At 47.4% G+C, this 12,502-nt stretch overlaps 1 protein-coding gene across 2 annotated transcripts in view; it reads right to left on the bottom strand.

The window, feature by feature from the left end:
- Window positions 1-12,502, bottom strand: part of LOC112216777 (sarcoplasmic/endoplasmic reticulum calcium ATPase 1-like) — a 104,989-nt gene that overhangs the window by 5,821 nt on the left and 86,666 nt on the right. The window contains exons 14-20 of one of the 2 annotated variants that reach the window (XM_042309567.1): window positions 7,089-7,208; window positions 6,448-6,666; window positions 5,674-6,009; window positions 3,914-4,134; window positions 3,178-3,380; window positions 2,871-2,956; window positions 1,902-2,144 (exon numbers count right to left, since the gene is read on the bottom strand). In XM_042309567.1, coding sequence (XP_042165501.1) covers window positions 2,040-2,144; window positions 2,871-2,956; window positions 3,178-3,380; window positions 3,914-4,134; window positions 5,674-6,009; window positions 6,448-6,666; window positions 7,089-7,208 — 1,290 coding nt within the window. In that variant the 3' untranslated portion in view covers window positions 1,902-2,039. Of the gene's footprint in view, window positions 1-1,901; window positions 2,145-2,870; window positions 2,957-3,177; window positions 3,381-3,913; window positions 4,135-5,673; window positions 6,010-6,447; window positions 6,667-7,088; window positions 7,209-12,502 lie in introns of those variants that run through there. The other variant, XM_042309566.1, reaches the window with a different exon arrangement.

The raw sequence follows: 12,502 nt of genomic DNA, 5'->3' as shown, positions 1-12,502 counted from the left end.
CATCCTGTTTCCATTGATCATCCTTGAGATGTTTCTACAACTCGGAGTCCTCCTGTGGTAAAATGTAATTGATTGGACATGATTTGGAAAGGCAACACACCAGTCTATACAAGGTCCCACAGTTGACAGTGCATATCAGAGCAAAAAACCAAGCCATGAGGTCGAAGGAATTGTCCGTAGAGCTCCGAGACAGGATTGTGTCGAGGCACAGATCTGGGGAAGCTGGCCTCCTGGCCAAACTGGCCAAGAATCTGATGGTCACTCAATGAGCGCTAGAGTACCTCAGTGGAGATGGGAGAACCTTCCAGAAGGACAACCATCTCTGCAGCATTCCACCAATTTAGGCCTTTATGGTAATGGCCAGACAGAAGCCACTCCTCAGTAAAAGGCACATGACAGCCCACTTGGAGTTTGCCGAAAGGCACCTGAAGGACTCTCAGACCATGAGAAACAAGATTCTCAGGTCTGATGAAACCAAGATTGAAGTCTTTGGCCTGAATGCCAAAGTGTCACATCTGGAGGAAACCTGGCACCATCTCTACGGTGAAGCATGGTGGATGCTTTTCAGTGGCAGAGACTGGGAGACTAGTCAGGATCGAGGGAAAGATGAATGGAGTAAAGTACAGAGAGATCTTTGATGAAAACCTGCTCCAGAGAGCTAAGGACCTCAGACTGGGGCAAAGGTTCACCTTCCAACAGGACATCGACCCTAAGCACACAGCCAAGACAACACAGGAGTGGCTTCTAGACAAGTATATGAATGTCTTTGAGTGGCCCATCTCAAGACATCAGTCAGGAAGTTAAAGCTTGTTCGCAAATGGGTCTTCCAAATGGACAATGACCCCAAGCACACTTCTAAAGATGTGGCAAAATGGCGTAAGGACAACAAAGTCAAGGTATTAGAGTGGCCATCACAAAGCCCTGACCTCAGTCCTATAGAAAATGTCTGGGCAGAACTGATAAGGTGTGTGCAAGGAAGGACGCCTACAAACCTGACTCAGTTACACCAGAGCCCGGACTTAAACCCGATCGAACATCTCTGGAGAGACCTGAAAATAGCTGTGCAGCGACATTCTCCACCCAACCTGACAGAGCTTGAGAGGATCTGCAGAGAAGAATTGGAGAAACTCCCCAAATACAGATGTGCCAAGCTTGTAGCGTCATACCCAAGAAAACTCAGGGCTGTAATCACTGCCAAAGGTGCTTCAACAAAGTACTGAGTACAGGTTCTGAATAATTATGTAAATGTGATATTTCCGCTGAATTTTTTATATATATATTTTTTAAACATTTGCTAAAATTTCTCAAAAACAGTTTTTGCTTTGTCATTATGGAGTATTATGTGTAGATTGAGGGGGGAAAAAACTATGTAATATATTTTAGAATAAGGCTTTAATTTAACAAAATGTGGAAAAAGTCAAGGAGTCTGAATACTTTTCAGATGCACTGTAGATACAGGAATTATACTTTTGAGTATTATTCCAAAGCTTCTTACATGGTCTTAGATGAACTTGACTGACATCCCACAAGTAAATGATCAGAACATTCAGAGAACACAGTGTGTGTGAATGTGTGCTGTGTCCACAGGAAGTGACCTAACCCCCCTGAGACAGGCTGTATTGGGTCCCAGATCAGATCCGAACCCCACAGCAGCTGCAGGAGACCCTTGGACTCAGTTCCTCTCCTCCTCCTCTCCTGTTCTTAGTGTTTCTCTAGCATTCTTCTTCCTGTTTCTCTAACATTCTTCTTCCTGTTTCTCTAACATTCTTCTTCCTGTTTCTCTGACATTCTTCATCCTGTTTCTCTGACATTCTTCTTCCTGTTTCTCTAACATTCTTCTTCCTGTTTCTCTAACATTCTTCTTCCTGTTTCTCTAACATTCTTCTTCCTGTTTCTCTAACATTCTTCTTCCTGTTCCTCTGACATTCTTCTTCCTGTTTCTCTAACATTCTTCTTCCTGTTTCTCTGACATTCTTCTTCCTTCTCTCAGACCACTTGTCTCATTCTCCTCCAATTCTATTGCTCTGTTTGTATGACCCCTAGAGACCGTCGTCACGGCAAACAGCTGATGGGGTAACCTGGGGCTGACCATAAGAACAGCCAAATCCAGTCCAGATCAGTCCTACGTGATAAAGCACTATGGTCTGAAAACACACACACACACACACACACACGTAATTCAAAAGTGACTTTCCACCAGAACTTTTCTAGGGGCAGCAGAGATAAAGGGTGGACTGTACAGTAACTCAGAGAGCCATGACCTCATGGAACTCTTCCATATCAATTAACTCAAACTATCAGTAAAATCAGATTTAATAAAAATAACAGATAAACGGTATAATGCGGACCGTGAAGAGAGACAATCTCTCACACACACACACACACACACACACACACACACACACACACACACACACACACACACACACACACACACACACACACACACACACACACACACACACACACACACACACACACACACACACACACACACACACACACACACACACACACGCACACACACGCACACACATGCACACACATGCACACACATGCACACACTTATATTGTTACTTTGTAATAGAGTTATGATGTAATAATGACTTTATAATGTTATGTTTTTATGTATGTAGGCTGTTGTTTTGTTGCGATGTCATTGTTTTAACCCTGTTTGGACCTTAGGAAGACTAATGGGGATCCTAATACATATTCAATAATAGGTCTTACTGTACTCATTAGGACACACTGTAGCAAACCAGTTTCTTATTGGACAGTCCCTCCCTGTTTCAGTCTGTTTTCTTCCACTTGGTGTCTAATGAATAAGGCCCTAATGAAGTCTCTGTAATGGTGTGTTTGTTTCCACTCACCAGCTGGTAGAAGGACACGTGAGGACCTTCATCATCAAACAAGTACCACCAGGTGGCAGCACCCACCGTGCCCAGACCAACATACCCTGCAAGGACACAGAGTCAGACTGAGACCCAGCAACAGTGAGATCCAAGTTCATCATGATTTAATCCCCAATGTAATGGATAATCTTTAAGTAGCTAGCATGAAACCATTGATTATACTCACAAGAATACATTACGGATACAAAAGAGTCTGAATGAGCTGCCAATGGGTATCTTCCTGTTGTATTCTAACCAGTGTCCAGTAGACCAGACAGTGTCTCACCTCCAATGGCCAGGTATCTGAAGAACAGCCACCCAGAGATGAGGGGCTCCTTGGGGTTGCGGGGCGGCTTGTCCATGATGTCCAGGTCTGGGGGGTTGAAGCCCAGGGCAGTCGCAGGGAGACCATCTGTCACCAGGTTGACCCACAGCAACTGGACCGGGATCAGAGCCTCAGGAAGACCCAAGATGGCAGTCAAAAAGATGCTTCCAGACAGCGAGGGGGGAAAAACACATCAGAAAGACATAAAGACAAGAGTCAGTATTCCTGAGAACTCTGGTTAGGAGACTGGACAACGTATGTGTGTCTGTCTGATGTGGTGGGCTTGCATTACTATCGTCATGGATACTGGAAATCCCCCAGACCCAACAAGGAGAGTAAAACAAGGACATTTCCCAGGTCCTCACGAGGACAAACGGCTATTTTAGGGGCTAGGTTCAGGGTAAAATGTTAATTTAATTTAACTAGGCAAGTCAGTTAAGAACAAATTCTTATTTACAATGACGACCTACACAAAAGGCCTCCTGCGGGGACGGGGGCCTGGGATAATTCCAAAAAATACATAAATACAATATAAATATAGGACAAAAAAACACACAAGAGACAACACTGCATGGTTAATGTTAGGGGAAATAGCATTTTGAATGGAAATCAATTTTAGGTCCCCACAAGGATAGTAAAACATACACTCTGTGTGTGTGTGTGTGTGTGTGTGTGCAGTGCATGTGTCAGTGCTTACCAGACGACCTCTCCCACATTGGAGGAGATGAGGTATCGTATGAACTGCTTCATGTTGTTGTAGATGGCCCTGCCCTCCTCCACAGCCGCCACGATGGTAGAGAAGTTATCGTCAGACAGAACCATCTCAGATGCTGACTTCGCCACAGCTGTGCCCGAGCCCATGGCAATGCCAATCTCTGCCTTCTTCAGGGCTGGCGCATCGTTCACCCCATCACCAGTCTGTGGAGAGGAGGAATATTGAATCATTTCTTTATTTAATAGGGTTAGACTCTTATGGGTTAATAAGATGTTATACAGACATGAGATTGGAAAGTTGACCTATCACAGAACTCTTTCATTGTCAAGGCAAGTCAGAATTAGATTGGCCCAGAAGTGATTTATCCAAAGAATTAGCTCGAACATATCTATGAATTCATTTATGCATTTGCACACCAATGAAACAAGATTGATATTAATCTAGATCAAGTCAGGATTATAATGAAATAAAGTCAATATTAATCTAGATCAAATCAGGATTATAATGAAATGAAGTCAATTAATCTAGATCAAATCAGGATTATAATGAAATGAAGTCAATATTAATCTAGATCAAGTCAGGATTATAATGAAACAAGGTGAATATTAATATAGATCAAGTCAGGATTATAATGAAATACGGTCAATATGAATCTAGATCAAGTCAGGATTATGATGAAAAAAGGTCAATATTAATCTAGATCAAGTCAGGATTATAATGAAATAAAGTCAATATTAATCTAGATCAAGTCAGGATTATAATGAAATAAGGTCAATATTAATCTAGATCAAGTCAGGATTATAATGAAATAAGGTCAATATTAATCTAGATCAAGTCAGGATTATAATGAAATAAGGTCAATATTAATCTAGATCAAGTCAGGATTATAATGAAATAAAGTCAATATTAATTTTTATTGAAGTCAGGATTATAATGAAATAAAGTCAAAATTAATCTAGATCAAGTCAGGATTATAATGAAATAAGGTCAATATTAATCTAGATCAAGTCAGGATTATAATGAAATAAAGTCAATATTAATCTATATCAAGTCAGGATTATAATGAAATAAAGTCAATATTAATCTAGGTCAAGACAGGATTATAATGAAATAAGGTCAATATTAATCTAGGTCAAGACAGGATTATAATGAAATACGGTCAATATGAATCTAGATCAAGTCAGGATTATGATGAAAAAAGGTCAATATTAATCTAGATCAAGTCAGGATTATAATGAAATAAAGTCAATATTCATCTAGATCAAGTCAGGATTATAATGAAATAAGGTCAATATTAATCTAGATCAAATCAGGATTATAATGAAATAAGGTCAATATTAATCTAGATCAAGTCAGGATTATAATGAAATAAAGTCAATATTCATCTAGATCAAGTCAGGATTATAATGAAATAAGGTCAATATTAATCTAGATCAAATCAGGATTATAATGAAATAAGGTCAATATTAATCTAGATCAAGTCAGGATTATAATGAAATAAAGTCCATATTAATCTAGATCAAGTCAGGATTATAATGAAATAAAGTAAATATTAATCTAGATCAATTCAGGATTATAATGAAATAAGGTCAATATTAATCTAGATCAATTCAGGATTATAATGAAATAAAGTCAATATTAATCTAGATCAAGTCAGGATTATAATGAAATGAGGCGCTGAGCTCCCACAGTCATGCAGTTAAAGGACTAGGGGAGGAGCTGTGTGTCAACCCTCTTCTCACCATGGCAGTGATCTCATCAAACGACTGCAGGAAGCCCACAATCTTAGACTTGTGGGCAGGCTCCACGCGGGCAAAGCACCGTGCCCGCTTCACAGCATCTCTCTGGGAGTCTATGGGCAGGTCATCAAACTCTCGGCCCGTGTAGGCCTTGCCCACTACATCCTCATCCTCGCCGAAGATACCAATGCGTCGGCAGATGGCCACGGCCGTGCCCTTGTTGTCCCCGGTGATCATGATAACACGGATGCCCGCCTCGGCGCACAGCTGGATGGAACCAATCACCTCCTTCCTGGGCGGGTCCAGCATACCCACACAGCCAATGAACGTTAGGCCCGTCTGGGGAGAGAGGTAGAGAGAGAGACAGAGGAGGACGAGGAGGAGCGAGAGACAGAGGAGGACGAGGAGGAGCGAGAGACAGAGGAGGACGAGGAGGAGCGAGAGAGCGAGAGCGGAGGAGGGAAGGGTAGAGGGGAAAGACAGTAGAATGAACCAATAAGCACAAGATGGATAAACGTCAAACAACCAGTCAAGCATTCAAATACAACCTGGATGTAGCGAAGGATCGATGACCGGCGTCACCGTAGAACTAAACCATTTCAAATATGATGATCGTTATCAATTCTTTCAATGTGGATGGTCTTTCCCAACAGGAACCAGTTCAACTTTTTTTTAAAAACACAACAACATTCTTCGCTTTTTTGAGTGAGTAATCTCCTTGCCTAGTCTGCCCACGAGTCTGGCATTCACCCAGCTTCTTGTTCGTCTCTGACTGACCTCATACTCAGCAAACTTGGTGGAGTTCTCCAGATCCATGTCCTGTTGTCTAGGTGGCGAGTCCCGTGTGGCCATGCCCAGGCATCTCAGCGTGTCCCTGCCCGTGCCCCAGTCCCTGATCAGGGAGGTGAGCTGCTCTTTCAGGGGCATGGTCAGTGCCACCTTCCCTGTGCCAACACGCAGGTACTGGCAACGCTCCATCACACTCTCTGGGGCACCCTGTGGAGGTGGAGGGGTGGGCGGGATATAGATATATATTTAGTGTGTGTGTGTGTGTGTGCGCGCGCGTGTGTGTCAGTATGTGTGTCTGTCTGTATGTAAGTGTGTGTCTGTATGTGTGTGTGTGTGTGTGTCTGTGTTAGAGGGGTCAAAAGGTCACAATGGACATCCAAGCTCCTCTCCCATTCTGGCTTATAGAGAAAATGCATAGAGTCGCATTCAGTTGATCTGTTGATTGAGGTCTGTCTGTCTGTCTGTCTGTCTGTCTGTCTGTCTGTCTGTCTGTCTGTCTGTCTGTCTGTCTGTCTGTCTGTCTGTCTGTCTGTCTGTCTGTCTGTCTGTCTGTCTGTCTGTCTGTCTGTCTGTCTCTGTGTGTGTCTGTCTGTGTCTGTCTGTCTGTCTGTCTGTGTGTGTGTGTGTACCTTGATGAACATCTTGCACCCAGAGCCTGTTTTGTTGGTGGGGGTACAGTACACAGACATGGACTTGCGGTCCCGAGAGAACTCCAGAGTAAACTCTTTCTTCATCAGTTGTCTGATCACCTGGTAGGAGAGAGAAATAGGGAGGTGAGAGAGAGGGGCAGATGAGATGGAGGGCGAGAGAGAGGGGCAGATGAGATGGAGGGCGAGAGACAGGGGCAGATGAGATGGAGGGCGAGAGAGAGGGGCAGGTGAGATGGAGGGCGAGAGAGAGGGGCAGATGAGATGGAGGGCGAGAGAGAGGGGCAGGTGAGATGGAGGGCGAGAGAGAGGGGCAGGTGAGATAGAGGACGAGAGAGAGGGGCAGATGAGATGGAGGGCGAGAGAGCGGGTTAAGTGGGCTTGTTTGTGGACCTGTCAGTGTAAGCCGGTGCCCAAGATGTACATTCCAGACAGGCATGTTAGTGGGCACCTGTGGGGGACTGGGGGGCTTGACTCTGGCTTGGCTGTTTTGTTGTTGTTGTTGTTGTTGCTGTTGTTGTGATAAAGCGGGCTCTTATGGGCCAGGTGGGAGACAGAGTGGGAGGTTTCTCTGGCTGCTGACACCTAATGGATAGGGCTCAATAAGAGGGTGATGTCCGGGGAAGGGAGTCTTGGCTGGGCTGCTGACACCTAATGGATAGGGCTCAATAAGAGGGTGATGTCCGGGGAAGGGAGTCTTGGCTGGGCTGCTGACACCTAATGGATAGGGCTCAATAAGAGGGTGATGTCCAGGGAGGGAGTCTTTGCTGGGCTGCTGACACCTAATGGATGGGCTCAATAAGATTGATGTCCAGGGGAGGGAGTCTTTGCTGGGCTGCTGACACCTAATGGATAGCTCAATAAGTTGATGTCCAGGGCAGTCTTGGCTGGGCTGCTGACACCTAATGGATAGGGCTCAATAAGAGGGTGATATCTGGGGAGGGAGTCTTGGCTGGGCTGCTGACACCTAATGGATAGGGCTCAATAAGAGGGTGGGGGAGGGAGTCTTGGCTGGGCTGCTGACACCTAATGGATAGGGCTCAATAAGAGGGTGATGTCTGGGGAGGGAGTCTTGGCTGGGCTGCTGACACCTAATGGATAGGGCTCAATAAGAGGGTGATGTCCAGGGAGGGAGTCTTTGCTGGTCTACTGCCACCTAATGGATAGGGCTCAATAAGAGGGTGATGTCTGGGGGAGGGAGTCTTGGCTGGGCTGCTGACACCTAATGGATAGGGCTCAATAAGAGGGTGATGTCCAGGGGAGGGAGTCTTTGCTGGGCTGCTGACACCTAATCGATAGGGCTCAATAAGAGGGTGATGTCCAGGGAGGGAGTCTTTGCTGGGCTGCTGACACCTAATGGATAGGGCTCAATAAGAGGGTGATGTCTGGGGAGGGAGTCTTTGCTGGGCTGCTGACACCTAATGGATAAGGGCTCAATAAGAGGGTCCGGGGAGGGAGTCTTGGCTGGGCTGCTGACACCTAATGGATAGGGCTCAATAAGAGGGTGATGTCTGGGGGAGGGAGACTTGGCTGGGCTGCTGACACCTAATGGATAGGGCTCAATAAGAGGATGATGTCTGGGGAGGGAGACTTGGCTGGGCTGCTGACACCTAATGGATAGGGCTCAATAAGAGGATGATGTCTGGGGAGGGAGACTTGGCTGGGCTGCTGACACCTAATGGATAGGGCTCAATAAGAGGGTGATGTCTGGGGAGGGAGTCTTGGCTGGGCTGCTGACACCTAATGGATAGGGCTCAATAAGAGGGTGATGTCTGAGGGAGGAAGTCTTGGCTGGGCTGCTGACACCTAATGGATAGGGCTCAATAAGAGGATGATGTCTGGGGAGGGAGACTTGGCTGGGCTGCTTATACCTGGATAGGGCTCAATAAGAGGATGATGTCTGGGGAGGGAGACTTGGCTGGGCTGTCTTGGATGGGCTGGGATGATGTCTGGGGAGGGAGACTTGGCTGGGCTGCACCTAATGGATAGGGCTCAATAAGAGGGTGATGTCTGGGGAGGGAGTCTTGGCTGGGCTGCTGATACCTAATGGATAGGGCTCAATAAGAGGATGATGTCTGGGGAGGGAGTCTTGGCTGGGCTGCTGACACCTAATGGATAGGGCTCAATAAGAGGGTGATGTCCAGGGGAGGGAGTCTTTGCTGGGCTGCTGACACCTAATGGATAGGGCTCAATAAGAGGGTGATGTCTGGGGAGGGAGTCTTGGCTGGGCTGCTGACACCTAATGGATAGGGCTCAATAAGAGGGTGATGTCCAGGGGAGGGAGTCTTGGCTGGGCTGCTGACACCTAATGGATAGGGCTCAATAAGAGGGTGATGTCCAGGGGAGGGAGTCTTTGCTGGGCTGCTGACACCTAATGGATAGGGCTCAATAAGAGGGTGATGTCTGGGGGAGGGAGTCTTGGCTGGGCTGCTGACACCTAATGGATAAGGGCTCAATAAGAGGGTCCGGGGGAGGGAGTCTTGGCTGGGCTGCTGACACCTAATGGATAGGGCTCAATAAGAGGGTGATGTCTGGGGGAGGGAGTCTTGGCTGGGCTGCTGACACCTAATGGATAGGGCTCAATAAGAGGATGATGTCTGGGGAGGGAGTCTTGGCTGGGCTGCTGACACCTAATGGATAGGGCTCAATAAGAGGGTGATGTCTGGGGAGGGAGTCTTGGCTGGGCTGCTGACACCTAATGGATAGGGCTCAATAAGAGGGTGATGTCTGGGGGAGGGAGTCTTGGCTGGGCTGCTGACACCTAATGGATAGGGCTCAATAAGAGGGTGATGTCTGGGGAGGGAGTCTTGGCTGGGCTGCTGACACCTAATGGATAGGGCTCAATAAGAGGGTGATGTGTCTGGGGAGGGAGACTTGGCTGGGCTGCTGATACCTAATGGATAGGGCTCAATAAGAGGATGATGTCTGGGGAGGGAGACTTGGCTGGGCTGCTGACACCTAATGGATAGGGCTCAATAAGAGGGTGATGTCTGGGGAGGGAGACTTGGCTGGGCTGCTGACACCTAATGGATAGGGCTCAATAAGAGGGTGATGTCTGGGGAGGAGTCTTGGCTGGGCTGCTGACACCTAATGGATAGGGCTCAATAAGAGGATGATGTCTGAGGGAGGAAGTCTTGGCTGGGCTGCTGACACCTAATGGATAAGGGCTCAATAAGAGGATGATGTCTGGGGAGGGAGACTTGGCTGGGCTGCTGACACCTAATGGATAGGGCTCAATAAGAGGGTGATGTCTGGGGGAGGGAGTCTTGGCTGGGCTGCTGACACCTAATGGATAGGGCTCAATAAGAGGGTGATGTCTGGGGAGGGAGACTTGGCTGGGCTGCTGACACATGAGCTGCGGTTCAGTATGACAGAATGGCGTGCAGCGTTTAATTCAAAACAGTACTGTACTGAACGACCAGGTGAAAAACTTGATTATGGTGGCACAAGAGGGCAATTACCATATGGCGTGGCTGTACGACTTTTGCAATTTCAGACAGTCACACCCACATGGATCAGGCCACACCCACATTGCTCAGGCCACACCCACCAAACAGGAGCACATGTACCACAAAGGCTGTTGAAGAACGGAGTACACCATTTTTGGGGGGAAACATCACGCAATGTAGCCAACTGAACCTACCCATAAAGGATGAGACACCAAACACTATGTCTACTCTTGACTGGGAGGTTGGACTGTGTTGTTGTGATGGAGGGAAAGGTCTATCAGACCAGGTGGGGGACTAGGACTGGGAGGTTGGACTGTGTTGTTGTGATGGAGGGAGGGGTCTATCAGACCAGGTGGGGGACTAGGACTGGGAGGTTTGACTGTGTTGTTGTGATGGAGGGAGGGGTCTATCAGACCAGGTGGGGGACTAGGACTGGGAGGTTGGACTGTGTTGTTGTGATGGAGGGAGGGGTCTATCAGACCAGGTGGGGGACTAGGACTGGGAGGTTGGACTGTGTTGTTGTGATGGAGGGAGGGTCTATCAGACCAGGTGGGGGACTAGGACTGGGAGGTTGGACTGTGTTGTTGTGATGGAGGGAGGGGTCTATCAGACCAGGTGGGGGACTAGGACTGGGAGGTTGGACTGTGTTGTTGTGATGGAGGGAAAGGTCTATCAGACCAGGTGGGGGACTAGGACTGGGAGGTTTGACTGTGTTGTTGTGATGGAGGGAGGGGTCTATCAGACCAGGTGGGGGACTAGGACTGGGAGGTTTGACTGTGTTGTTGTGATGGAGGGAGGGGTCTATCAGACCAGGTGGGGGACTAGGGACTGGGAGGTTTGTTGTTGACACCTGGGGTATAATCACTATTCTACACCGTAGCTAACTGCCTCGCAACGGAAAACAATTTGCAGCAAATTAAGGCACTTCCCTGTTTGGTTCGTAATGAAAACATCCTGATGGTGCTCTAACATCCTGTCTGAACAGTCAGCCAATGGCACCAGACAGACAATTGGGCAAGTGTGTACATATGAATCAATGTGGGCCAGACAGGACCCTCTGTCTGTGAAGCTCCAGTGACAACAGATGATTCAGCGATAAAGGTCCTCTGATGTTACAGAGGACCCTGACACCACTTAGGCTTTACAAAAGTAGCACAATTATTGGCAAAAGAGCTGATCCGATTGGTCAAAAGACCAATTAGTTCAGAAAAATAAATATCAGAATTAGGCTGCCTGTGTAAACACACCCTTGAAAAAGGTACAACTCAACTTGGCTTTAATTAAGCTTGTAGTGAAGTGTATAGTTACCAGGGAACACAGCCCTGCTTTCACACCCTTCAAATCTGCCAAATAACAACTGCTATAAATACCTGAGAATATAGCATGTTAGTCTAAATAGCAAGGATCTTAAATGGCTGTATGGTATAGTGGCTTCTGATAGAGCATTAACAGTAGGGGTCGCCCGGGCTCCAGTTACACAGCTACGTGAGTTATCAGGCTGGTGGTCAGGTAGAAACAAAATCATCCACTTCTCCTCTCCCAGTGTCTCCATCTCCCCGTCTCCCATTCCCTTCCCTTCATCCCATACCGTCACCTCCCTCCCTTCTCTCTCTCTCTCCCCCTCCTTCCATCCCTACCTTCTCTCTCTCCCCCAGCCTCCCTCCCTTCTCTCTCCCCCCAGCCTCCCTCCCTCCTCTCTCTCTCCCCCCCTCCTTCCATCCCTACCTTCGCCTCTCCCCTCCCACCCTTTCCCCACAGCCTCCCCCCAACATCCCTTCTCCCCAGCCTCCCTCCCTTCTTTCTCTCCCCCAGCCTCCCTCCCTTCTCTCTCTCCCCTAGCCTCCCTCCCTTCTCTCTCTCCCCCCCTCCCTCCCTTCTCTCTCTCTCCCCCTCCCTCCATCCCTACCTTCTCCTCTCCCCTCCCACCCTTCCCCCACAGCCTCCCTC

Source organism: Oncorhynchus tshawytscha, linkage group LG30 (assembly GCF_018296145.1).
Source record: "Oncorhynchus tshawytscha isolate Ot180627B linkage group LG30, Otsh_v2.0, whole genome shotgun sequence".
NCBI classification, from domain to species: Eukaryota; Metazoa; Chordata; class Actinopteri; order Salmoniformes; family Salmonidae; genus Oncorhynchus; species Oncorhynchus tshawytscha.
The sequence above is the reverse complement of the archived record's forward strand: the minus strand, read 5'-3'. Positions and strand labels throughout refer to the sequence as shown.